Here is a 27,915-nt window from a genome sequence, read left to right on the forward strand (position 1 = left end):
TGTAAAAAAAAACACTCCTGAAGGTATTTTCATTCTCCTAACTGCTGCTTCAAAATCACTTCTGCTGCCATTAACCACAATATTGATAGTGACAACTTCAATTGTGCTTTGGAAGTATGAAGAAATAGTTAATCCTTAAATTAAGGGGAGTTAATCCTTCAAGACCATAAAAATGAACCAAGTTCTTTTTACCACAACTCTTCTCAAGAAAGAGGTCTCTCTTCCCATCAGCTGAGTTAGTCAACATTTATGTCAGTAAAACTGGTCTTGGTAATCATGTAGGATCATAGTATTTTCTCACTGCAAAGGAAACTGAAGTAGGAGACGGAAAAAAGAAAGAACTTCCTACTGACTGGAAGAACTATAGAATATTCAAAGTAGGAATAACAATACTTAACCTGAACTACAGGAGGCGTTTTCTTTGAAACAGAAGCAAAACAACTGCATAACAGCTTCAAGATACTTCCAAAAGTGTTTCAACAACTAATTGCACAATTAGTATTAATGGCAACTTCTGAATATTTTTTCTGTACTCAGAAAAACTGTGACACATTTGTGTCTGAAGTGATGTGGTGAACATCAGCCAGCACAATGCAGGCAGCCCTTCAGTTCTGCTTGGGTCAATCTCTCCCCCAGCCAGTGGTAGTTATCAATTTGTGTTAAAGCCAGCAAGGTTAAACTCAGGCTCTTGACCGCTTGCTGTAACAGCAGTAAAATCCCTTAACTTTTGCTCTGACACCAGACTGTCACCAGCAAATCAACCAGAGTGTGACTGCCACCACCCCAGACTGCTCCTAATGACTTCTACAACCATTCTCAAGGCACAGAAAGCTCTTAAGCTACCAAAGAGAATGGGCATTAATGATGTTAATCATAACTCCAAAAGACAGCTTTAAATGAATCACAGTTACCTCTAAATCTATCCATCAATTAATATAATTAATGTGTTTCTAGATAATAGTCTGAGTAATGTTGGAATCAATCTATGAGTCCACTTCCAAGAAAAAGCTTTTGTCTTCTCTTTGTTCCAACATTATATTATTCCTAACAAACTACTAGCTATATTTAAATGACCTTTAATGTCTTTTTTATGTAGACTTACTGAAACAGTAATTTTAATCTTAAACTCTTGCCCACTGTGATTTTTTTTCCATCAGAAAAATATTTTACTGAAATAACAACTAATAGCTGCCTTTAAAGGGCACACCATTAACAAGGTATCACTTTCCAAGTTATTTAGGTTGACATTGGGCCAATATGAAAAAAAGTTACAGTCATTCCCTGGCAAAATGTTGATGAATCCTTGAATTTTGCCACTTCAGGTTGGTGTCACAATATGGTGGCTGTTTCTATCAGCAACCATGTCATTATTTAATAAAATAATATTTGTTCCCAAGGTTCAAAAACTGCATCAAGTGTGCAAATAAATACTAAACAAATATTTTGTATCAAACTTTTATGCAAAGATAAATAATTGTTACACTGTAAAACTGTCAGTTCCATTTACTGTACATTGACTATACAATACAATGCATGAGAGACTAAAGAAACAGAGGGGGTTTGTTTAACTACAAACAGTCTTAAAACTGACATACACTGTGGATATTTCCCCATAAAAACTTCAAATGCTCTGTTCATTTCATTGCTCACAACTAGCTAACTTACATCCCTTAGCAAAATAAACACATACCCTTTATTTAGCATGGCATATTTTGTTACTGAATTAATAAACAAACATCATATAAAAATGATCTTAACATTTGCCTCAAGGGGGAGCTTACAGTTCATTCTTGTAGATCCTTTGCATTTTCAAGCCATTCCAAGCTAATGTTCTTTGACGACATTATAATACAGCCTCACTGCAAAACGTTATTTTTGCCTCGTTTTCAGTCAGTAAATCATTATACTTCCATGCTACTGTCCTTCCTAGGTGTCTTTGAAATCCATAGTGTGGACTGGTTTGGACTGGTTTTTGTTCTTCCTTTACTGAAAGATAAAAATACAAAATATTTTCAGTGCATGTGTGCCTTTGCAGTCCTGAAGCAGCTCTGTGATCAGACCTGAGCATTCCATCCCCAGTGGATCTCAAGGCCACATTCGGTGCTCTCACAGTGTGGGTTCCCCATCCACAGTGGCACTGTTACCAAAAATACCAGACCACTCGGCTTAGAAGCGCTGCTCCCAGGAACTGTACTGAATTGGCCTGGATGGTTTTTATTTATTTTTTTCCATTTCCCAACCAACCACACCTCTCGTACAGAGTAGTCTTTTCAGAGAAGGACTCAGTTTGACCAGGGCTGGTGGGAACTGAGCAATTCCCTTGTCTGGGGGGAAACAGAGCACACACACCCCCCTAAATCCATGCCCAAGGTGCAGCCCACCCACCCCAGTGGGTACCACACCCCTGCCCACCCTGGGTACACCCAGGGGTTCGCTGCGCACACTGCGCCAGCAAGCCCCTTCCCTTCAGGGCTGGACCTGACATCTCATGAATTGATGGCACATGAATCAGACTCCTGGCAATGAATGACTGGTAGAAAGCTTCCTTAGGGCTAGTTTTCAGTCAAAACTGCCAATAGTATGTTTTGTGTTTGGTGTTTGTTCAATTAAAAAAAAAAATTTAAAACTGGTTCCAAAAAATATTTACTCTGTAATAATGCTATTGGTTTTGCTCTCATTTTTCCAGGGAGCCCTGAGGCACACTGAAATTTTATGGCAGTCTTTCCACATGGCTAGAACTGCCACAATATACCATCTCCCCTCACTTAGATTGGCAGATGACAGTGCACTGCAGACTACTGAAATAGGAGCCACTTCAGGAGCTATTGAAGCTGCATTTTAGTGAAAATACTTCAATCTCTGGGTAGAATATTTCACACAGATGGTTTGGGGTTTTTTTCATGATTAAGTAAAAACCAGAGAAGGAAAAGTAGCCCTACATAACTCTGTAAGCTGGAAACCTAAGAGTCCCAACAGTCCTATACATTCAGTTTTACTCATTTCCTGGTGTGCAAATGCAAGCGAGTCTGAGTTGATTTAAAATGCACTTCGAGGGTGCTGAATGCTACAGTAGCTTTCAGTCCCTCCAGACTTACCTCTGAAGTCCTACAAAGTAATGCATTATGTACCTGAGCCCATTGGAGTAATTGGAAAGACTCCCTTTGGCTTCAGTGGACTTTAGATCAGGCCACAATGCTATAAACAAAGCAATTGCAATGAATCAAGTAGTTCCAGCGCTTCCTTCATAAAGAAACGAAGTCACTACTTCCTTCCGGATTATTCCAGCAAAAGCAGGCATAAATTAATGATGAAAGGCTTTGAGTGGAGAGTCCTTGCCACACAGCAGGAGCAATTTCTAAATACATTGGATAAGACCTTGAGCTGTATCAAATGAGCTTATCTTCAGCAAACCTATGCTGATTTTCACAGCTGGTTCAGGAAACAGATTTTAGTGACAAAGGTAAGATGCAATAAATAGCTTCAGCATATTGGTGTTTTGACCATCAAATGCAATCATAGAAACTGAGAAATATACCAGGTTGGAATTTAAACTTTCTGCAAGGCATTCAGATGATAATGGAGATGGGTCTTTGAAGCAGTTTCTCCTTGCTTCCCTGGAAGAAATGAAAGGGAGAGCATCTAAGCATGAATGAGCTGATCATTTCTGCTAGCTACAGGGACGAGGTGCTGCTTTGCCTTATTACTACCCTTCAAGAGCCCAATGACAGGCAAAATTAGTCATGACCTTTCAAGCTAGGCATGTCCTGGTTGGCCATGGGTTGTGGCTTTCAGAAGAAAGGTCACCATGTTGTGGAAGCCTAAAAAAGAATGAGAAGTCAGGTTCATGTGGAAAGTTGGGGATCCCTCCTTCCCCAGCAGGACAGAATCCCTTTCCTAAAGTTCTACAGTGTCCAGATGATAAATTCAAGTGATTGTTTCTTCTTTTGATTTGGTTTTTGCCCAGGAGCTGCATATTTGTGTTGAACTAAAATGGTTTGCAAGGCAGGTCATAAGTGGAAATTGAAAATAGATAGGAAAATATTTTTAAAAAACAAAGTTTTGTTTCAAAAGATAAAATACCTCATTTTTGGTTATAGTTTTTTTGATCTAAATGATTTTTAAAAATGGTTTAATTTCTTCAATTAAAGATTTTGATGTAACTCAAAATGGACATTCTGGGAACAAAAATTTAAAAAAAACCCCAACCAAACAACAAAAAAGAGAACCCTGTTTTGCACTGAAACCATTTTGTCCTTGATTTTTGAATCATTTCATCTATCAAACTAATCAGGTAACAGAAAAAAGGGAAATCTTCCAAGGTGAATTTCCAATATCTGTGTCATGCAATTTTGAAGCCTTGGAAGTTCAGATGAATTACTTCTGGATGAACTGCTATAGCATCAAAGGCCTGATCAAAGCCCACTGAAGTCAACACTACTTTTTCAATTGATTTCAGTGGGCCATGAATCTCTCACTGCTTTCTCAGGAGTATTCAAGGGATGAAACTTTTCTCAGAAGAAAAGTCACTGCCAGAAAAGCCACTAACATGTACCATACTTACCAAGAAATCCAGGGACACTGTAAAAAAGTTTCCAAAATTCAATTGCTATGCAATTGTTAGTGTTATATGCATTATTATTTTACTACTCTTTTCTGCTTTGAGCTTTCAACCTTCTGCAGCCCCAGTGGTGAGGCTTATATATAACATTTCACAGTTTTGTATTTGCCTGTCATTAAGATAGGTTGGAAAGTGTACATTTTCTTTTTCTTTATAGAAAATGCATAAAATAAAAACACAATCAAGTTTGTTATGCAGACCTTGTCATGTCTGTTCTTTATGGCTACTTGTTTCAATGAGGCATGGAACCAAGGAGCTGCAAATATCACTGTACATTCACTCACACAGACAGACACAGTCTTCACATTTGGAGTGTTTTGTCACCTGAAATAAGTTACTGCAGCTATTGGCAGGAAATACTAAGTGAATACCGTAAGGACAAAATAAAGAGCTAAATATAAGGAGGAATTTTCTTTTTAATTTGTTAAAACAGTGATATCATATTCCTTTTAATTATTCCTGGTCTTCAAGAGGGAAAGCAGCTTACAAATCTGCTTATTACTCTCGATATTTTAGGTAAACAGCATTTATCTATTACACATATTTCAGTTTAAACTCTTCTGGATTACATTAAGTTGAAAACATTCCCTGAACTAAAGGATAAATGATATGTGAGAGTTTCAGAAACATTAGTTCAGAAAAAAAATTATAAATTATATGCTGTCATGTCTTTATGTATCTATATCATATTTTGAGAAAAATGAAAAGTCCAAAGAATTTTAAAGCACGAAGCAAATTATACTGTGTTTCAAAGGCTGAAATGTTTCTTTTTTGCATAATAGTACCCCTGCTTGATACCACAGCTATGAATACACATCTATTCATTTTATGCGTCCTCTTTAGCACATACATGATGCACAAAGGATATCACACTAGTGTGTGGCCCAAAGCAAGCTCTTGCTTTTCATTTTCAATTTCTGTGCCCCAGGGGTCCATCTGCTGTTTGGATGGTATGTGCAGTGGAACAGGATTAAGCAGCTGCTGGCCCTTAGGTTTGTCCTTGGAACAAATTTTTACTTTAGGTTAGAAAGTGAGTCCTTGGACTCACCCTGTATGTGTGAGGGACCCTTCTATTAATTCCCATAGCCCAGGTAAATTTACAGGTGGTAATCACAATAAAAGAGGTGAAGTAAAAGTGCTGACAACAGCCCTGACTAATAAGTGGTCTGCAAAGAGACTTTCTTTAGAAACAGGTGGAGTCCCAGCAGTATTCTTTGAGACCTAGAATTATTTCAGCATGTTGTGGAAAAGCCTGAAGGTGAATGTTCAGCTGTGACAGCTGTAAACTACTTGCATTTTAATAGATGAAAAGGCACTTATTTGCATATTTGGGGATAGATGTAAGCAGTCTTTCAGTAGGAATAGCTTGCCAATGGAAATATGAATTCTGCATCATAAAACCACTATGGATTAGTATATTTTACCTTTTATGAAGCATCTGGAAACAGCAAGTCCCAAAAGCCACCAGTATCAACAGCAGCAGTGGTATAGTGGGTATTACAACATAAATTAAATTCGGAATTATACCTATAAGACAAAAGTTCTCATTAATGTCTCCCATGTTGAAATGCTTTTAACCATGTCAGTAAAAATCTGGAGTAAAATAACAGGAATACATTAACTTACACAAAAGAACACATATATTCCTTCTACAGGAAGAGCTCCAAAGAGAACTCAGCAGTATCAAGAATAAAGCAGCACTTGAGTTATATGCAAAACATATCTTAAGGTCTTCAATTCTGATATTTTCTGATTTTGCAATTCAAAATTCAAGTGCTTCAATGGAGTAAATTTCACAGCCTAATTTTTTCACAGTCCATTTTAACTGTAGACTCTGTCATGTTTGTATGTGGATTCCCTGCCCATGCAGGACCACAGGAGGAATGAGCCTGGCTCTCATCTTCCCTTTCCCCTTAAAAGACACATAAAGCCTCTCATTGACTAATGAGGAGAGCTAAAGGTGCTTCTCTGCAGGTCCCTGCACAAAACGAGTGGGAAATGGTACAAGCTGAGACTCTGTCTACAATAGAGGATGGGGTCTGCAACTTCCAGAAGGGTACTGTTTCCCAGTAACTATATGCCCATGTTTTGTACTAGCACACATTTAATGTACCAATTGTGGAGATGTTCTTACTTATTGTCCTATTTTGAAAATATTTTCCCTAGCAAGAATAAATGTGAATATTAATGATGTGTTTGAGTTTTAGAGTCTTCGCATAGTTCGTATTAAAAGGAATTATTGATTACAAACCACAGTTCCTCAATATAATAATTCCTCTGGAGTTACAAATAATGGAAACACCAGTTAGGAAGCTGGCTCCAATACAGACCACCAGTGGGCAAACAAAGCACCCCCTTTCCATAATCCCATGGTGCAATCCTGTAAAATCCAGGGCTGCTCCTGAGACATGTTCAGTTCCTTGAACTAAAGCCAGGCTACAACTCTTCCTGAGCCTGTTCAGAAGCTAAACTGCTGAATGAAGCAGCCAGGGGCATTGCAGAACCTGGGCAGTTGGTATCTACTTCCCAAATATCAACTGTCGTCTCTACTGGGAATCTCAGCAAGGCACTGAACTCCTCTTAGCATGCGGTTTTCCAAAAACACAGGGTACTTGGGGGAGCTATGGACACATTATTTATTCTAAGTTTGGTGAGACAAGGAAATAATTTGTTTCTACAGCAACTAAGAGGACTAAGACTCCTGAAATGTTATTCAAATAAATGTATTTTCAGGGCACTTCCCAGGGAAACAGACTGTTTCTTCCTATTGACAAAAATGGAAAGTGAAATTTTTATCTAATTCCACTGTTAATATTTTTAGCAGAACATTACATTCATATGAACACATTACCTGTTTCAGTAGCAATAATATGATACTGATCTTCTGGTTTGCTTGTGTCATAAGGATTTCCTGCTGGCACTGTTGGAAAAATATCTGAAAAGGAGATCAGACATTTTAGGAAAACAGTAAAAAATATGGCCATTACATTGTTACATAAATTAATAGTAATTGCATTTTAATTTATATTGGTAAAATGCATATATTTATGATTCATTAAATATATATGTAAACAGGATTTTATTACAAAATTGGAATTGTATCTGGAAGAAGAATTACAAGCAGAGTTATTCAGAACAACAGCCATATATTTGAAGCTGTTGCTCTCTGAAGAATTCATTTTCCCTATGTTCCAGTTCTTAACTGTGCCTGTTAAACTTGAGTGGTTTTGGAGGCTCTTGAATGGTATCCTTATAATTATGTATTTACCAGCGTAACGGAATTTAATGTGTCAAAATTTCTTACCGTATTCTGGCTCTGCTCTGTCTCCTAATTCTTTTTCTAAGACATTATCTGTTAAATCAATATTTGAAATTGATTGTTGAAGAATTAAAAATGTGTGCAATAAAACAGATGTTTCCATTTTTTTCATGCAGTATCACAGAAATATTCCCCCAAACAATAATTGCTTAATTCTTCAGCATTTCATCTTCTTAACCAAAGACACTTTGCAAACTAGTGTCAAATTACCCCTAGTTCATAATTTTTGCTCCTTAGAAGAAGACTATAATTTAATCTAGTTTCAATTCTGAATAAAGTGCCACACATATCCAAAGCTTCATTTGTGCAGGCAGTTCTAAAACAATATATGAAGTTCTCTCTACCATAACGTTATACTAACTTAACAGTGCTATGAGACTACAGTTCTGAGTGTCTTGAGACAAATACAAACCGCCAGGAGAAATCAAAACAGCAATAAAGCCTACTAGATAAAGGCAATTATTTCACCTACTCTGGCAAAAAATAGCTACATTTGGCCTTATATAAAGAAAGACACCAAGATACCCCAAAGAGCTGAGCTGCTGTCTCTTGACAGCAGAAGAGTTTTTAATTTGATTGCATAATCAAACCTACAGGAGCTGGACAGGAACCAAATGTGGTCACAATTACCAATCTATAATTAAATTTAAGATTGCTGAATGATCAATATGATCCAAAGCCAGACTGAACAACAGTAAACGCTGTCAAGGGAGGGCTTGGAAAAATAAAAGTGTCTACCAGAAATGTAGTTGCTGCTTGAGCAAGGCTGTCTAATGAGCACTGTCCTGGACCGGCTGATGATGCAATTAGATGCAACTTTATCAAAGTCACCTACAACCTGTTTTGGCCTGTGGCTGGTATCATGCACCCTATACTGAACACAGACAGGAGAGTTGTGAAAAACAACATACTCGGATAACAAATTGAAATTCAATATGCATGTGGCACTTTAGCACTCCTGGTGAAATGGATGTATTTTGCACTGCTAAGAGATGACATTGAAGCCTTTACAGTGATTTGAGGGGGAAAAAAGGTCGTTTGTAAGTCTCACTTGGTTTGAGATAACAAATGTAATTTTCCTACAAACACTGTGTTACTTTCTTCAGGCAGTGAAAGAAATGTCATATATATCTATTTATATACATTTTTGCATCTACTCCTTTCCTCCATGTGACAGAAAAATACATTTCTAGAGAATAGTCTGTTTTGCTAAAGAGCACAATTCCAACAGTTTGAAAAATAAATAGCTACAATTCAGTAGTACTGTATTTAGCTGCATAACAATGTCAATACTAATAATAATCTACCTATACATTGTTTGCCCTATATGGCTCATTATAAAATAATAATCCACTTCTACCTAGAGAAAGAAATATAAATGTATTTTCATTGTTACTGTTATCACCTTGTTTTCTGAAAATCCAAAACACCCAACATTTTCTCAGATGGTAAAAGAAATAGAAAAAGCAATTCTTTATCACATCTCAACAAGAATGATAAGTAGTTCACTAGTACAGAATAATTATCTAATTTAAATTTGTTTCCTTTTAAAGCTACAAAATACACCTGAAACCAAATCTTTTTAATAAAGACTTTAATTTCTGACATAAAAATGTGGGGGTTTTAACCACATAGAACATTTTTATTTAGCTACCCTATTTCAAAATAATTTGAACAGTTCTAAAAGTGATAAAATTGTCACATTTCCTTGAAAGACTATGATGATTACTGATCATCATAAAGTAGTGATAACCACTAACAATTTCAAAAGCAGGAACAGATTTTGGGGGTGACAGCATGCCAAAACACATTGGTATATCAACTCTTCCAAATATTTAATATTTGCTGGCAATATTAATTAGCATTAATATCCTCATTAAGTGACCAAAAAGTGAAAAATATATGTATCCACCAAAACCAGAGGAACAAAATAGTCTGGATATCTACAGACAGATGATCTCTACAAATAGAGCAATTATTTTTTTATCATCAGCATAGAGAAAGAAGGTAGGAAACTGCAGAATTATATAGTTCAAACAGCTGCTAAGAGTAAGATTTCGTAGAATCATAGAATGGTTTAGGTTGGAAGGAACCTTAAATAATAGCCTTTTTCTAACCCCCTACCATGGGCAGGAACACCTTCCAGTAGACCAGACTGCTCAGAGTCCCATCCAACCTGGCCTTGAACATTCCCAGGGATGGGGCATCTACAAATTCACTGGGCAACCTGCGCCAGGGCCTCAGCACCTTCACAGCAAAGAAATTTTTCCTACTGTCTAATCTAAGCCTACTCTCTTTCAGTTTGAAGCCATTCCCCTTTATCCTGTCACTCCAGAGTCTCGTAAATAATCTCTCTCCATCTTTCCTGTGAGCTCCCTTCAGGCACTGGAAGGCCAAAATTAGGTCACCCCAGAGCCATCTCTTTCCCAGGCTGAACAATCCCAGTTCTCTCAGCCTTTCCTCACAGCAGAGCTGCTCCATCCCTCTGATCACCTTGGTGCCTCCTCTGGCCTGGCTCCAGCAGCTCCCTGTCCTTGCTGTGCTGGGAGCCCAGAGCTGGATGCAGCCCTGCAGGTGGGGTCTCAGCAGAGCGGGGCAGAGGGGCAGAATCCCCTCCCTGCCCTGCTGCCTACGGGGCTTTGGATGAACCCAGCACACGGGGGGATCTGGGCTCCCAATGGCCAGGGCATGTCCAGCCACTCACCCACCAGCATCCCCAGGTCCTTCTCCCAGGGCTGCTCTGCATCTGTTCATCCCCAGCCTGGGCTGGTACTGGGGGATGCCCTGACCCAGATGCAGCACCTTGGACTTGGTCTGTTGAACCTCATGAGATTACCATGTGCCACCTCCTGAGTTTTTATTAATTAATAAATGAAATACATCCATAATTTCATATTCATTCTGACTTTTAGCTTAGTTTTGAAAAACAGACACCTCAAAAATTATTAAAAACACTGGCATGATCCTTCTGGAAAACACATTTTCATTTACTTTAAGTACCACCAAGAAGAGAAAATTGTATAGGCTCAAACTGCAAAGTTTACTTTTTACGTCCTTTCTGGTTTTGCATCATGTTCTAGTTTATAGTTCACTTTTCCTCTATTGACATATACAGAACTTATGTCATGTCTGAAAGTCCAGCCAAATTGCCTAAGATCTGTTTTTTCTGTCACCATCTCAACTAGCATGCATCTGCTTTTCATATCTCTCTAAGTCTACATGCATGAATGCAGAAATCTTTCCTGCCTTTCTGGACTTCATTCTTCAAGCCATAACTTTTTTAAACAACCACCACATGTAAGTTTGTATAAAATGGCAGGGCTGCAACTGCGAGGACAGTGCAATATTTTTTACAGGAGGACCAAGATGTCTTGGTCACCCTACCTAGAAAGTAGAAAATGTACACTTAAAACGCTTTGTGAGGTAAAGGAATTAATTAAATAAAAAAAAAAAACCCTAGGAATGCATGATAGTGAAGCTAACTTTGAAATCATTCTTATTAGATATAAACAGGTTTATTTAAATGTATTAAAATGGATTTTAATAGATGTTATTGACATATAACATCCCCTGTTAATGACAGCTCAGGCACACACCAAAGGAATCAGTACCACAGGCCAGAAGATACTTGAAGATTCCCTCACAAACAAGAAAATGTCCCAAAAGTGAAATATAACTTCAGTTTTACCTACCTGGGGCATATTTGCAGATAAAATTGTGCTTCATGTTGCATCTGTCATCATTCCATTGATAAAGATATGGCCCTCCCAGGCCAGGGTTTGCAGTTGGCTGGTGATACATCACCACACAGGCTTCGCTTCCACAGGAAGGCTCATCTGTGTACCAGTTTCTAGTTTTTGAAGATAAGGTTCATCAGGATGACAAAGAAAAGAGTTTGTATCAAGGAAGAAATATCAACCCAAACAGTCACATCCTCTTCAAAGACATCCTGCATTTCCCACAACCCTTCTGTGAAAGGGCCAAGCTGCACATCTCTGAATCCTAAAACAATTCTGATCAAAGCACCTCTGCAGAAATAACACCCTACAGCTCTGCTTTTCTCCCTATTAGACTCTTATCTGTCCCCTTGTCTTGAGTTCTTAGAGTTGCTGCTACGCTGGCCTTTGGCTTCATCATGAAGTTAAAGGTTTTTCAAAAAGGGTAGAAACAGAACAACTTATGCTAAGTATCTCACAATAATTTATTTGGTGTCTGGCACTCTGATTTGAGGTAGCCAGAGCCTTGCAGAATTTACCCATCTGCTCTCAGACCACAACCAAAAGACTCTGTGTGTGGCAGACCAACCTCCAGACGCCATGCAGAGGCAAACTCAGTGTGTGGGAGCACAGAAATTTGTAGGCTGAAGCCACACAATGCCATCCTGTCACAGCTTCAAATTCAAAACCCCGATTGCCAGCCACCCTTCATCTGGAGAAGCCAAGGGGGAGGTGCCACAAACTTCCTGCCTTCAAGCAAAGGTTTGGCATTTCAGGCTCCCTTCCTTTCCTTGGAACCTTCTCAATGAGCAGTTTCACACACTTACCTGAATGGTGACATACTTCCATCAGCCCACTGGTAGAGGTCGGGGCAAGCACTTGACGTGGCCAGTCCATCGCCACTTCTCCACAGCCCAATCCAGAAATCACCATCAGAAATTCCAGAGCCTGATCTGGTGAGGTTTTGCAGCATGTTTTCTATTAGCTGCTGCTCAGCTTCACTTTCCAAGCTCAGTAAAGCCCCACCATCGATTTCACAAGCCTGGCGGGCCTCCTGGAAGCCCACGCGTCTAGACAAGTCCTGGAAATAAGCTAGTTTGTAACAGGAATGCTTGAAGGCACCATAGCACACCTTCTGGCCTGAAAAACAAAAACATGGGGCTGTTCAGAGTACAGTGATGAATATCAAAGCTGCAAGAAAAGAATACAACACATCATGCATATGCTGATAAAGGACGGGAGATTTTTGCCTGGGAGGATTCATGGTGATAACCTAGCACCACTGAAATACTTTGCCCTAATTTAAATTTCAAACAGCACACAGTTCATGGGAATCTATGCCATCTTGCCATGGCCTGTGAAACTCTTCAAAACACTGAAGATTCCCAATAGGTTCTAGAAAAATATTCTTTACTTTATAATGACTGCACCATCAGGCCTGTCTGTTATAGCCAGGATCTTTGGAGCATACTTCCTTGACTATTGCATACTAATGGACCAACTGCACTTTTACTGTGCAATCAGAGTTATTCAATTTTTTTTAAAGTTTCAACTACACATGTTTAGTGGCAAGAAGCAGCTGAAATTTTTTTCGATCCCTTAAGTTAACCTTCAGAGGCTGTATATGAGAGCAACTCATAGCCACTCTTCACTGCAATGTGCCTAAGCACAACCTGTAAAGGTCTGTGGGAGGAGAGATTGTACTCCTTACAGTTCTTTGTCTGAGAAGAATACATGTCTGTTTCCTAAAAAGGAAAAATAATTATCATTTTCAACTACTAAGACTCTCTAGAGTTTATTCAAGATATACAAGATGAGGAATTAACACACTCACTTATTAGCCACAACTGAAATCCAGTATGTTTATTTAGAGACAGAATAAGGATTCTAAATAGAACCATCTCTTAAAAAAAAAATAAAATCAACTTTTTCCAGTATAGAAATTTATCACTGGAGAAGAAAAGTAGGAAAATTTATTTCGTTAAGTAAGAATGACTGAAGGAGACCAAAGTAACAAAAAACTACCAGGCTTTATCTAGACTGTTTAGAAATCAACAGAAGTCATTATTTTACTGGAAAATTTCACAATCATACAACATGCTGAGCTAGAAGGGATCATTGAGGACCATGGAGTCCAACTCCCATCTCTGTGAAAAACAGCCCGAGTCACACCATGTGCCTGAGAGTGTTGTCCAAAAGCTTCCTGAGCTCTGTCAGGTTTGGTGCTGTGACTGTTTCCCTGGGAGCCTGTTCCAGTATCCAGCCACTCCCTGGGTGAAGAACCTTTTCCTGATATCCAACCTAAACCTTCCTGACACAGCTTCAGGTCGTTCCCTGGAGTCCTGCCACTGATCACCAGAGGGAAGAGATCAGTGTCTGCCCCTCTCCGCTCCCCACGGTGAGGATGTTGAAAACCAAAATGAAGTCTCCCCTCAGTCTCCTCCAGGCGGAACAGACCAAGTGACCTGAGTGGGTCCTCACACAGCTTCCCCTCAAAGCCCTTCATCACCTTCACAACCTTCCTTTGGGCACTCTTTAAGGGCTTTATATTCTTCTTATACTGAGGCGCCCAAAACTGCTCACAGCACTTGAGGAAAAGCCACACAAGCACAAAGTACAGTAGTTTATTGTATTAGATCAGATTTGCAAATCTTGTATTTAGTCTCACTTTTAAGCAAACCCAGATGCATGACTCACGTAAATAACATTTGAACATGATTTATCCTGTTTCACCTTAAAAAAATTGCAATTTGTCACTGGGAAACAGCAACATCCTCACATAACTTCAGCTATATTTCTGTTTTCCCAGGCAATGTTTTCCTGTGCAAAGAGTAAATATCAAAGTAAACAAAAAACCTTAAAAGCTACATAAAGTTCATTCTTTTTGCATTAACATTGCTTCATTTTTGTATTTAATATGTAGGATACTTCCAATAGCAGACAGCACAAGGGCTGAGTCAAAGATATCTCTGTATTTGCACAGAGCATAGTTTCAAGTATTTGCAGAGAATAAGCAGGTTGTACCAAAGATGCATTAATATAGGGATGGAAAAACAGGATCAGCTCTTGACTTTTCACTAAATCTGAAAGTAAATAATTTTTTTGGGATAATTTCTGTTGTAGAAAGCTAAATTATAGGGGCAGTAGAGATATACTATGCTTAACTTTCTAGGGTTTCCTACATATCTTATCATCTTTCTAGAAAAAGAAAAAACAACAAACTCTAAAACCTTCACTTTATAATACCCTATTAAAGTTCATCTGGAGGACTATCAGGAAGAAAAGTATCTTTTTAATCTCATTCTTACCTTGGCAGACAGACTTCTGAAAATTTAGTTGTTTATCAGTAATTAATCTACAAAAATAACATAGGAACAAGAACAGTCTAAAAAAAGGACAGGGCTGTGCCACAGATATGGAAAAAACCAGGCTCCGCGATCAGGCAGAAAGTGCCAATTTTGACTTTCTCTGATAATGTCCTGACAACACAACGTATGCCCCAATTTATTTCCTGATATTTCTCTTTACTCACATAGGTTAGGAGCCTTGCTCCCAATAAATGTAGCAAGGACCATGGTCCTAGCTGGGCAGTGGTGCTGAAGAAGCAAGGGACAGACCTTTAACAGAGATGCATTTGAAATAATGGGCTTCCCCCTAGACTTCTTGGACAAAAATAACTATCAAAGTAACAAAGTGGTAAGTCTAAATGTTGCAAATTGGGAAGTGCAAAAATGAAAGCTGCATGTGAAATCCCAGCTCATTCCCTCCCTCTACAATGCTGAAATTCCAGTTTTGCTAACATGATTGATTTTCCCCAGGAGCTATGTCTCCCTAACAGCACAGAGTGCATAGGGAAGGAGGAGCTGACCAACATTTTGGCCCTCACTGCTGGGTGAGTGACAATGGCTTATTGCCAGAGTACACAAGTGTACATAACAGCACAAGCATCCTAAGCCTAGTACTGAATTATGCAGGACATTAATCACTTCCAAGGAAAAGTGACCACACCTTTCCCTGTAGTTGAAGAATGGATTCAAAGCATTAATTCAAGATGCACATGCAATTTAGGAAGAGTGCTTTGTCCATTGTCTTGTTCTTTTTCTTTTTCCAGACAATCTTTGAAATAAACTCTTCCATGATTCCTTTCATTCTGTGCACATACTTCTCCTTGATATCAAGTGGTAAGTTACAAGCAAATTCAGGTGTCAAAATATCCTGGTCACAGTTTCAGTCATGCAGGAATGTTCAACCCAACTGTGATGAGCAGGCTGATCACAATGGTTCATAATTCCTGTGCTGTTCCTCCCTCTCATGGGAAAATAGCTAACTTTGCCTTTATAACACACATTCCACTCCCCATCCCTGCATGCTTCTCAGGTGGCTGAAGTGCTCCCCTCACAGACTTTGCTTTTCTGTGACTCTCCCAAAAAATCTGAGTCAAATCTAGCAAAGAAATGGATCCTTGCTGGCTGCCTAACTGAGCTTTCTCAGGATGCTCATCTGCCAGTCAGCTGCTGCATGGAGACTCAAGCAAAATCATAGAACCCTTTAGGCTGGCAAAGACCTTGGAGATCATTGAGTCATGGCAAGAGCTGTTTCTGACCTGCTCCAAGGCTTGTATCCATAAACTGTGCTGTGTTCTTGTCCAACACAGGGACTGCATCAATGCTCAGCTCCATCACCCACACCAAGGAAACCAGGTGGGACTGTATGGAGCAGTACAGAGGATGACAAGTACTTGTGATGCACAAAGACAAAGAGCTACTGCAGCCCCTAATATGTGTCCAGCTTGCTACTATTGTGCACTCAAAGCAGGGAGCCCTCTCAGAGGCATCAGAATACAGATGGCTGTATCCAACTTCTATCCAAAGATTTGCAAGTTAAAACCTTGAAATTCTGTGGAAGATATTTTCTTTCTTCCCTTAAACTGACCAGAATAAATAAATAATTAAATAATTTTTAAAGACACCATTTTTGTTGCAGATGTTTGGGCAGGGTTAAGTAACCCTAAAATCAAGTCTTACAAAGTAAAAGAATTGAAAAAAAAAATGAAAATTTGAATGAAATCCAACTCCTAAATTACTGGTCTTTCATTTTTTGCTCTCTCTCTACCTGTGGCAAGAGAAATAATTTCCTCCTCACAGGCTGATCATTTCTGCAAGAATATACCTTGAGAAACCATCAGAGAAAACAGCAAGAAACAAAGAAATAATTGGCATTAAGACCCATAGACCCAAAGAGTGTGAATGAAGTGTGTGAGGCAGAGCAGTAAGCTTTCTGGAAGAAGCTGTGAATTTCTCTTGTTCTAGTTAATTTAATCCCTGTGTTTAGGCAGTGACCTACTCTGAATCTTTTCTTTCTTCTTTTGAAGCGGACTTTGAACCAGTTCCACTACGGCAGACAAATGTGTTAATGGAAATCTGCAGTTGTGCCTTAATAGCTGGCAAATCAGTTGACATTTTAGTGCTCTTCTCGGAACACACTAAGATGTCAGGTTTTAAAGCTTCATTTTTTCTCTCACTACTAATTTCTGAACTACAAAGCAGAAATAATTTACCACTGAAAAATGAAAGAATGGACCACATTGTACAGGAGAAAGATAAGTATGGATATATCAACTATGTGCTACTTTACCTCATTCTAACATCTTTCAGCAGACTCCATAGTTAGTTCTAAAGCAACATTTTGTTATTTCAGCTGTATAAATTGAGTTCCAATTTTTCTGTGACAATTGAATAGAAACTAGATTTGTAAGCAAGACTATTGGAATGAATCATGCTAAGATACTACACAACACGAATAATCTTTTTTTGGTCTCATTAGCTGATGAAAGCAAGTGAACAGGATTTGCACCAGAAAGTGCTAGCTACCATTTCCATCCATATGGGTCAGTTTTCATCTTTGGGTGTTTCACAGAGGCTCCAAAGTAGAATGTTTAGACATCAGCCTCAGAAAAAATATCTTTTTAAACTAAATTACTCATTAAAATATTTCTGCAGTTAATTGTACAGGGGGAGGAAAAAAATATCCTCCAAGAAAAAAAAAAAAAAAAAAGGCAAATTTCAAGCTGTTATTTCAAACAGTTATATCTCCATTATGTTTTAATAACCATGCTTCATTAAACAAATAATATGTTCCTTGATTACTGTCATGACAGAAGTCACAGCAAAGTGTCATTTACAAGCAAAATTGCTGATAAGATACCCAGGTTAAAGACTTCTCTCCCTAAGAGGATCAGGCTTATTACTAAACTAAACCCCCATAGGCCCATGAGGAGCACAAAGGTCATTTTGAGAGACACACCTTGCTTAGCTGGAGTCTTTGAAGACATCAGGTAGAAGATAAGCTCCCTGCTGATAAATCCCATTCCTCCTTCTCTTGAACCTTACAAACTAACCCCTCTTGAACCTTACAAACTAACCTGCAATCCAGGGTTTGATACCATTAGCGTCCACCTACATTAGGTCAGCCACTGCATGTGCACAGCATATGTGAAGAGAGACAAAAATGAATTCACAAAGCCTGGTGTAGTGAACTCCATTATGTTTTTGTGTTTTGACTTTTTTTTTCTCCCCAAGGCAATGGATTCAGTAGAAAAATCAGAAGAGCACTTGGCAAAAAGCAGTGTGAAATATTTAACATTAACCAGAGCAGCATGAGCCTGGTGGAGACCTCTGAAAACAAAGTGACAAATAAAAACACAAGGACTTAAGTAAAAGAGATATTGAAAAAGCAAAACAGAAATCTATGGTAATTAACCAATATATTTTCTGCCTGTGTTATGAAGACTAGTCTTGGTCTTGAGCTTGCATGAGCGCAGTGACCTCAGGGCACAATTTGTTTTCACCTGTCCCCATGTCACAGGGCACTCCACAACAAGTCCCAGTGATGCACTCCAGAATGTGGCCAGTAAGAGACTAAGTGGTAATAAATTTTCCTAATCACATTTTGTTTCAAAGCTGATGCATCTTGTCAGATGGTCTTTGTATCATCCAGTCAGATTTTGCCTCGGTTCAGCTGCTGGTCACATTTTGCTGTATTACATTACTGCTGTTGATGTTTTACTGTATCATATTTGCATCCATCCACCAAATATAATTTTTTTTATGATTCATATTACTTTAAAAAAAAACTGTGATAACTGTGATAACATTTCATAATTACATTCTGTCTGCATTTATGATAAAAGCAAGTTGCTATCTTCTCTCCCAAAGTTTGTGACACTCAAGACACATCATTCTCCAGCTGAATCAGTGTTCAAACCACTGATGTTTCTCAGCTCACAGTCCTGAGCAGTTTAAGGATTTCCACATGCTCATAAATTTGACATTCAAATAAAACCTGCTGTACAGATCCCATGCCAGTCTTTATCTGTACTGAAATCTTCATAGCAATCTCTTCCATACCTTAGCAGGCACTTTTTCCTCCCATCCTCCTAATAGCCAAGCCTTCTGAGGGAAAAGAAAGTTGTTACTGGTTTTTTCTTGAGTGATTTCCCAGGGTGAAAAATTTTCAAAGATTGCAGGTCACTTTTAGTGGCTTATGTAAAAACCCCTGAGGGCCACATTTGCCTAATCCAGCAGCTGTGCTTCAGGCAGACATGCACAGCAGACAGTTTGTATGCATCACATCAGAGCATGCACACCATGTCTAAGGCGGCTAAATGGAGGCTGCCCCCAAACTCTCGTGCAAAGCTCATCTATCAGCCATTAAAATACTTCTTGTAATGGATATCCTTCTTGCTAAATTCTTGGGCAAGTAAAAGTTATGGATGCATTTACAGACAGCAAATCTAAAATGATAAACAGGATTTTTTTTCTATTCTCTCTCAAACACAGGCCAGATAACCTAACTTCAGCCATTAACCATCCCATATCTTGTGAATTAGCAAAGATGATGCAAGAGGTCCTCAGACACCAGGCAAGCAGTTGTGTCTAGGATTAATGCAACTTTTGCAAAGAGAAAAAAAACAGGGATGATTTGGTTTTAAGTAAAATCAAATTACTATATTATACCATTTATAAAGAGATTTAGTACAGTTATGCATAATATGAAGCTACATGAGATGCATTTGTCCTGTCCAGTCCCTGTCTTTACTTTTTCTTTTGCCATGGAAAGTGATTTTTAGTACATTTATTGCTGAAAATGGGGTTCCAACTGTATGTTAGCCTTTACTAGTTCGTTTATTGTGCTTCTAAGCATTTTTGGGGACAGGGAGTAGGCTTATTTCTGAATAACAACTGTCCTCAATAGACCCATAATATCTACACCTTCAAAAAAAAAAAAAAAAAAAATCAAGCAATCAAAAAGGAGACAGTGCAAAGGAGCACCTGGCAGTGCATATTTATATCTTAAGTGTTATTCATTCCTAACACCTGGATTTTGCCATCAGCTGAAGTGTAATTAAAATTGGATCTGAGGGCTTCTCGGCACAATGCAGCAAGATTGCTGGTCACAGAAATGGGCAGTTAAGAGTACATATATGACCCCTTATGACAAGTATTGATCTAAGCAGGTTATTTTTCGGGAGGTTTGTCAAAGCCTCTCTGTGCACTTTCTTAGATCTTGAGAGAATGCAGGAGGATTCCTTGCCCTGCACACACTGAATAAATTGGTGGGAGAATTTGTCTTTTCCACCGCAGATTAAAAGTTTGTCTGGATTTTCAAAATCCCTGATGTGGTGCTTCAGGCTTGTTCTTGATGTACACGGAGCTGGAATACCAGCCAGCATGAACGCTGCCATCTTCACACAGCAATTCAATCATTCACTCATTTCCCGAAGAAAATAACACACATTTATTTCTTATACTTAGCTTCTCAGCCCTGGTGCACAAAGGAGGGAACTCAGGCCATTGACAACAGAGCTGTAAAGTAGCTTGATGTCTAAACCTCATTAGAAGCCAATCAACACTTCACCCTCCATAATTACCATTGCAGGAAAACATATTATTACATGAATCAATACAGGGTGTCTTCAACTGGAAAATTAATATCCATTTTTATTAAAAAGTTTTAGTCACTGACTCAAGTCATAACTCAGTCAAAAAAAAAAAATCTCTAAAGTATTTCCCAAAAACTATTTCTTTTTTTCCCTCAGGTAAAATCATTAAAGTCCTGACAGCTTTCCTTTCTTCTAAGTGAAACATACCTTCATTTTGGCATCAGCTGTGGTTTCAGCTATCTAACACATCATAAATTTCAAGCATGAGATCCATTTAGCTTTTCCTGTAATAACTATTTTCCTTTCTTCTGATCATGTGAACTTTACAGGTGTATATCACAGGGCTTGCCATGGCAGTCAGCCACTTCCTTCTCTAAGGGGCCAGCTCACAGCTGCACTGTCCTGGGGGTTCACAAAAAGTGGCAACATAGCTGCTAAAACAACCCCCTAAATCTGCCAATTGCCTTCCCTTTTTTAAGGAAAAACTTGGACAAAATCAGGCCAATTATAACACTCAAGTGTCAATGGCATCTATTTGAACCTCTTCAAAACAGGAGGAAAGAGAGTGTGTTGGAAAGAGCTACACATCTGTAAGTCTGCTCTGGGAGGTGGATTATTTTACCCAGAACTTTAAAACCTCAGAACAAAAAAACCCAACCAAACAAAACATCCCCTTAATAGCTGACGCTCTTAGCAGTGGGTTTGCTTTGTTGTATTTTTTTTTATTCTTATAAACACAATAACACATGGGTTAATTCTTATAAACAGAGTGACACAATAAATTTCTATATATCATAACCTGAAGACAGACCAAGTACTCCACAATTTCAGCTGTTTATTAAAAAATCATAAACACTGACAAGACTGGCCCAGAGAAACTGTGGATGTCCCATCCCTGGAAGTGTTCAAGGTCAGGCTGCATGGGGTCCTGAACAATCCCATCTACTGGAAGGTGTCCCTGCCCATAGCAGAGGGTTGGAAGGAGATGATCTTTAGGTCTCTTCCAACCCAAACAGTTCAGTGATTCAAATTAAGTCCATACATCAATAGTTTTCTGTGTAGCCATGAAGCCCAGAAGAGAATTCACAAAAGCGTTGAAAAAAAAGACATATTATGGCAGCTAAGAAGTTGTTGTTAACTTGCTGTGGAATAGACATAATAGACAAAAATTGTAGTCTGAATGTTTTAAGTATGTGTGCCAGCTTAGGGGAGCAGGAATAGTTTTATTCTCCTATCCCAAACCAGCAGACATTTTCACAAATACCCACTTTTACACTCAACAGGTTTTATCCTAAGCATAAATGTAAGCACTTTTGACAGTTTCTGCTGATGGCTTATTTCTTACTTTTGCCTCTAGAAGGAAATAGTTCATAACTCTTCGGTCATGGAATCACAGAGTATTATTTAGTTGGAGGAGACCCCCAAGGATCATCAAGTCCAACTCCTGGCCCTGAACAGAACCATCCCCAAGAATCATACCATTTGCCCAATTCTTCCTGAGCTGTCAGGCTTAGTGCTGTGACCACCTCCCTGAGGAGTCTGTTCCTGTGCCCAACCACCCTCTGGGTGAAGAACATTTTCCTGATAGTCAATACAAATCTCTCCAGTCAGCAGAACCCCCTATGTCAATTAAATTAAGAAAAAATGAGAAGAGAGAAAATATACTCCTTCTAAATTATTTTTCATAGCAAGCATTATCCATTCTCAATAATTTTCAGTGAAATTTGAATGCCTTTTTTCCAAGTAGGTGTAGTTCCATGAATTTGTTACCAAAGTATTTGCAACAGATGTAGGTAATATATATGGGTGCAAATTACATTAATTTCCTTGGTTTAAGAGCTTCCTAGGATGTAACACCCTTTATGCATTTCAGTACAGGAGTGTAGAGTGCTTTCTTTTTGTGGGAGTTCCACAATTAAAGGAGAAAGCAACATGCAAAGCCTTGCTCATTCACTTGCTCCTAAGAAAGTGGGAAAAGCCAATCCACACGGAATCTCAAAATTGGTGACAGTTCACTTAAGGAAAAAATTGAGGGGAAGTTTGAGAGGAGGAGAAGTCTGTTAGAATATTTCAAAGGATAATTTACACTAAGAGAAAATTCAGAGGTAAAGCATCACTGATTAATCACTAATTACATGTAGTCCTTGAGATACAGTGTGGGATTCATCTCACCAAATAAGTTCTTCCCAATAATGTGTCCATTCCTAAACTGACTCACTGACCTCACTGTGCAGACAACCGAACAAAACAAACACAGATAGCAGCATCTCTTAGCACAGATCTGCAGTATATTCAAAATCCAAATTTAAATGAAATTAAGCCCACTCTTAAAATACCAAGTTTTTTCCTTCCCTTCTTATAAAGTGAGCCTGGACTCATTAGCTGGATACAGCAGCTAGATTCAGATTTACTTAGAGACATGCCAGCTTTTTGGTTAGGATTCATTATTTCTTAAGATTGGTCAGAACTGAAGGTCCCACTGTTTGTCAGAGGTGGCAGGAGGGACTGCTTCAGCGAGACTCAACTTCCAGCTAGTGAGTGAGAGGTAAGAGTATGGGATTAGAGTGTAGCAATTACAATCAAAGGATTGTTTCATCTTACCTATTGTACATTAGCATCTACTGTCTTTTCTGATCCATCAGAGATTTGCAAAGAGAAAGCCATTATGGGAATTAGCTTCAGAAAAATAATGCTGTACAGAACCCTTTATGAACCAAAGCATGTTCCCCTGCAAGCATCTTTTAATCAAGAAGTTTTATCTACATAGGATCAGACCTGACCTACAGAGTTAAAATCAAGGTACAGAACACAAGTTCAACCAGGCAAGAGCCCAGCTTTCTCTCTCTGGGAGCAAGAAAAGCCATATGAAAGCAAGCATATTGTCCATACCATTCCACAAGGTTTTTACCACAGCTCCCTCCATGGCAGGCACTTCCTCTTGGGCTCTTTAGCCAAGTGGAATACTGGGACTTGACATGGCTTTGAGCTTAGCAATGCCTTTCTATTTTTGAAAAAAATGCTGTGAGCAAAAAACTGTATTCCTGGGAAAGCAGCATGCTGGTCTGAGGCACAGCACTAGGATTTTCCACATCCCTTTCCTTATGCCTGAACAGAACTGCAGCCTGGCCAACCTGCACAACTCTCTCTCATGGCAAAGGTAACATATAGAAAGGGGGGGAGGTCACCTCTAATACTGAAATCTGACTTTAGAAACTGATTTAAGTACTTGGATATTTCTACCCTGCTACAGAAGGACTCCTCCACCATCAGAGGTCTCATCAAAACAGGGTTCTCATTCCACAGGATTTCTTGGAAATTTCTCGGAATTTCTTGGTTTGCAGCAAGGTGTTTAGCAGAAACATGTATTATATCCAAAATCATCACCTCATTTCACTCTAAGAGCCCAGCTCATTGATTTGCCCCTAAGAAGACAGTGCTCAGTATAGCTGGAAAAGGAGAAAAAATAATAAAGGACTCCATGGGAATTCAATGCCCAGCTTCTCCTGCACTTCTCCAAGTCTCAGTTTTAGTGATTACTGAGACCTTCAGCTGAGCAAAAGGATCTTGTACTATCTGGGCATGCTACCCAAGAAAAGCTTTTGCAGTATGAAACTAAATGCTGGATATTTCCAACAAAATGTGTTTAACATACACCTGTTGCACATGTAGGTTTTTTATCAGGTTATATCTTTTCAAATTCTGAGCTGCATTTGTATCTTGAAATTTACAGTTCACACACAAAAAAAAAAAAAAACACACACAACTTTACAGCAGAAGGTTTCATCTAGAGAAAATGCTTGCACTTTGACACACAAAACTCAGGTGTAATAAGCAGGCCAACCAAATTAAATTAAATTATGCATCTTTTGAGAAAGGGTTTGTTATCTCTAGTCAATCCAGTATCCATGAAGACACTGCTTTAATTCTCTTACTCTGCAGTACTTTATGCAGAACTCAAATCTGATCACAAGCCATATGAATGAACATATCCACTACCTTAAAGGCATCTGAAGCAACAGTCTGTAGTTTAGGGGCAACTCTGGTGGTTTCCTGACTCATCAAGTGTTTTTGCTCATTCAGTGTTTTATACATCCAAGTACTTTTGCACCAAAATAGATACATGCTGCTTTAAAATACTACATCACTATTTAATCTGCTATTGATGCACAGCAATAGCAAAGAGCAAAACTTTAAAAGCCGTAGAAATACAACTAGATAAACAGCAGTCATTAAGCTAGAATATCTATGATTAATACATAGGCTGTTAAATGATTAGTAATAAGATTAGCTTGCATCTCTCCTGCCCAATAGATACTTAAAGTAATTGCATCTTTGCAAACTGCATTATCATCACTTCATGTTCTTTATGATGTCATGGTACAGCAAGGCAGACTCAGCATTTTCTCCTGAGACTGCTTTGGGTTTTTTTCCTATAGGAATCAATTCTCTGGCAACAGATAGTTGGATACGGAGGCTGTGAGCACTGCTCACAAAACATCTGTCTAGATATATTAAAAATCAAAAAGCATTTTGCATCACTGTTTAGAACTGTCCAAATTAAAGATGGCAAAGAAATAACACCAAAATGCAAATTGTTTGATGCCAACAATAGTTTTAGTTACATCCTAGGAAAACTAACATACTTGGAAAAAGCAACAGAAACCCTTTACTTAAAAAAAAATGGCCTTTCGAAAAGGCAGGCCTTTTCTTCTCTGTCCTCTTGACACGGTGATCAAAATTGTAGCAAACTTGCAGTTATTGCTAGGTCTGCTGCAAACTTACTGCAGTCAATGGGACTCTTCACAAGATCCAACCAGCACTCAAGCAGTCTCACAAACAGCTTAGGTGAGTCATAGGAACTATATATTTATTTGGAATGAGAGCAGTGGAATTTCCTACTATGCCAGATTATTAATCATGACTGAAGCATAAGTAATTTTTTAGGAATAGGTTGGTTTAAGATCAAACATACACTTGCTTAAGTCCAGTGCTAGTTCTTATACAAGACAGGTAAGCTAGATGGGAGTCAGATGACAGCACATACTGCCCAATTATTCAATGGTACTATTTCTTGCCTAAAATAATGTCAGCTACTGCTAGTACTACACCTATCCATGTGCATGTGCCAGAATATGGGTGTGGTCCTTGAGAGAAAGAAAGGGGGGGGAAAAAGTTCTTCCAGTACATAAGATACCTTCAATAAACATAAATAAATAAATGTGGTTGCTATTGTCTAGGAAACCTTTATCTAAGGAATACAATTTCAACCAATAAACTAACAGTACATAAATGGTTCTTTCTGTAGGTGGCTTCAAACCCTCTCCTGTATTCTACCAGACAAGTAATATCAGCATAATACAGTGACATGAGGCTCATCAAATGGTTTGATTTGCTTCAGAGAAATATGGGGCAGAGGCTGTGTCCTCTCAAAAATCCCCAAAGCCTAATGTGCATCTAGGAACAGTCTGACAAGGCAGTATACACATATCACACACGGCTTTGAAAGCTGGACCTCAGTTTCCTATGTCTCAGTTAAACACAGAAGCTGTAGCTGCAAGATTAAGAGACTGGGTTTCCTCAGCCACACATAGATTCCTGCACTGAGACTGCTAATGCCAAACACATATCATAGATAATTAATCTTCACTATTCCTTAAAAAAAAAAAAAAAAAAAACAGTGTTACATAGCAGTTATATAAATTGTAATACTTAGAGCTTTGATGTATCATATGAGCCAATATAATTCACAGTATAACAGAGGTAGATGAAATATTTCAGGTTACTGTTCAGGCAAACAAGCTTTTTCAGTCTTGGAAGTACTGCTACTTAGCTATTATTTCTTGAAGATACTGTTTTACCGAAACCCAAAGAGCCCATCTCAGTTGCAGCATTAGAACATGCTTCAAACAGAGCATGATCAAAATGATCCAGTGACTGTCCTCCCTCAGCAACTAAGTTATCTGAATTCAGCAATCAAATGCTTGCAACAAAAAAAAAACCTACAAAAAAAGTTTTGTTGATATGCTACTGCTACAGCCTCTGAAAGAACAGCATAAAAATAATTTACATTGTTCTGGAGACAGTTTGTAAGAACCACGTTCTTACCCACATATACACACACAACTTGCCAACAAGCAGAGTGGAGTGTGCAAATTTTTGTTTCCAAGCAAATGAATGGATCTATAGGCACATGCAACATATCCCCAGAAGGCACATGCAATATATCCCCAGGAGCCTGTCAGCTTTAGTCTGGAGGGTCTGAAACAAAGTAAGCTTAAAAGCGAAAATTTTATTTTCATTAAATTTAGCAGTTTCTGAGCATATGCACCTGTAAACTGCAAACACACAGTGGGAGTCTACAGCTCTGAAACCAAACCTAAGCTCCAATGTTAGATACGGCCTTCTAAAGTATTGTCTTCCTTTTGGCTTTGAGAGTTGTGGACGCACCCACACACAACAAAACTCTTTCATGCCGCACGCTCTTAAAAGTTTGCCCTCTCCTCCTAACAACATTGCAGACAAAGAAGAAATACCCCTGTCCAGCTGCCAACAAAACCCAGCGCACAGACCATCCTCGGGAAGACGCTCGATCTTTTTAAAGCGATTCGAAGGCGACGGAGAGCGCCGGCAATGAACCAGCTCCGGGAAGACGGGGCAGGACAGGGCTCGGCGGGACAGGGCTCGGGGCTGCCGCCGGAGCCCGCAGCCCCCCGGGTGCTCAGCCCCGAGCCCCCGCGTTCCCCGCAGCATCCCCGCTCCGCCGCGGGGCAGGCGCGCCCGGGAGGCGCTCCCAGCGCTCGCCGTGGATGCTCGGGTGGTCCGGAGAGCGGGCTCGGTCCCGGGCCCGCCCCGCGCCGCTCCCGGAGCGCTGCGCTCCCGCCCGGCCCCGCACCGCGCACTCACCGCTGAGGACGCGCCCGGCGAGCGCCCCGGGCCCGCACAGCACCGCGGCCGCCAGCACGGCCGCCAGCCCCAGCCCTCCTCCGGCCCCCATGGCGCTGCCCCGCTGCCGGCTGGCTCCGAGAAGCGCTCAGGGCAGGGCGATGCCGACCGGTCAGCGAGGGACACACGCCCAGCTCCGCGGGTGCCCTCCGCCAGCTCCCCACCGCCCGCGCCCTGCCTTTATCTGCTTCCCCCGGGGAGGGACCGCCCCCGCACCGCCCCCAGCCCCAGCGCCAGCGCCTGTCCCAGCCCCTGCCCCAGTCCCTGTCCCTGCCCCAGTCCCTGTCCCAGCCCCTGCCCCAGCCCCTGTTCCAACCCCAGACCCTGATCCCCTGATCCAGCGCTAGCCCCAGCCCCGGACAGCGGCCCGTTGCCCTAG

At 39.7% G+C, this 27,915-nt stretch overlaps 1 protein-coding gene across 4 annotated transcripts; it reads right to left on the minus strand.

The window, feature by feature from the left end:
• Positions 1-1,445: 1,445 nt before the first annotated feature.
• CHODL (chondrolectin) lies at positions 1,446-27,678 on the minus strand. Of its 4 annotated transcripts, none has more exons than XM_041414785.1 (7): positions 27,498-27,678; positions 12,481-12,793; positions 11,630-11,787; positions 7,923-7,970; positions 7,470-7,553; positions 6,043-6,145; positions 1,446-1,986 (listed from the first exon to the last, which is right to left on the minus strand). In XM_041414785.1, the coding sequence occupies exons 1-7, from the start codon at positions 27,586-27,588 to the stop codon at positions 1,902-1,904; spliced, it is 882 nt and encodes a 293-aa protein (XP_041270719.1). In that variant the 5' UTR covers positions 27,589-27,678; the 3' UTR covers positions 1,446-1,901. The 4 variants fall into 4 exon arrangements, with proteins under 4 accessions (XP_041270719.1, XP_041270720.1, XP_041270716.1 ...); XM_041414782.1 differs by lacking the exon at positions 1,446-1,986 and adding an exon at positions 3,243-3,614; XM_041414786.1 differs by lacking the exon at positions 7,923-7,970.
• Positions 27,679-27,915: the final 237 nt, after the last annotated feature.

This window comes from Onychostruthus taczanowskii, unplaced genomic scaffold (assembly GCF_017590055.1).
Source record: "Onychostruthus taczanowskii isolate IOZ18803 unplaced genomic scaffold, ASM1759005v1 scaffold47, whole genome shotgun sequence".
NCBI classification, from domain to species: Eukaryota; Metazoa; Chordata; class Aves; order Passeriformes; family Passeridae; genus Onychostruthus; species Onychostruthus taczanowskii.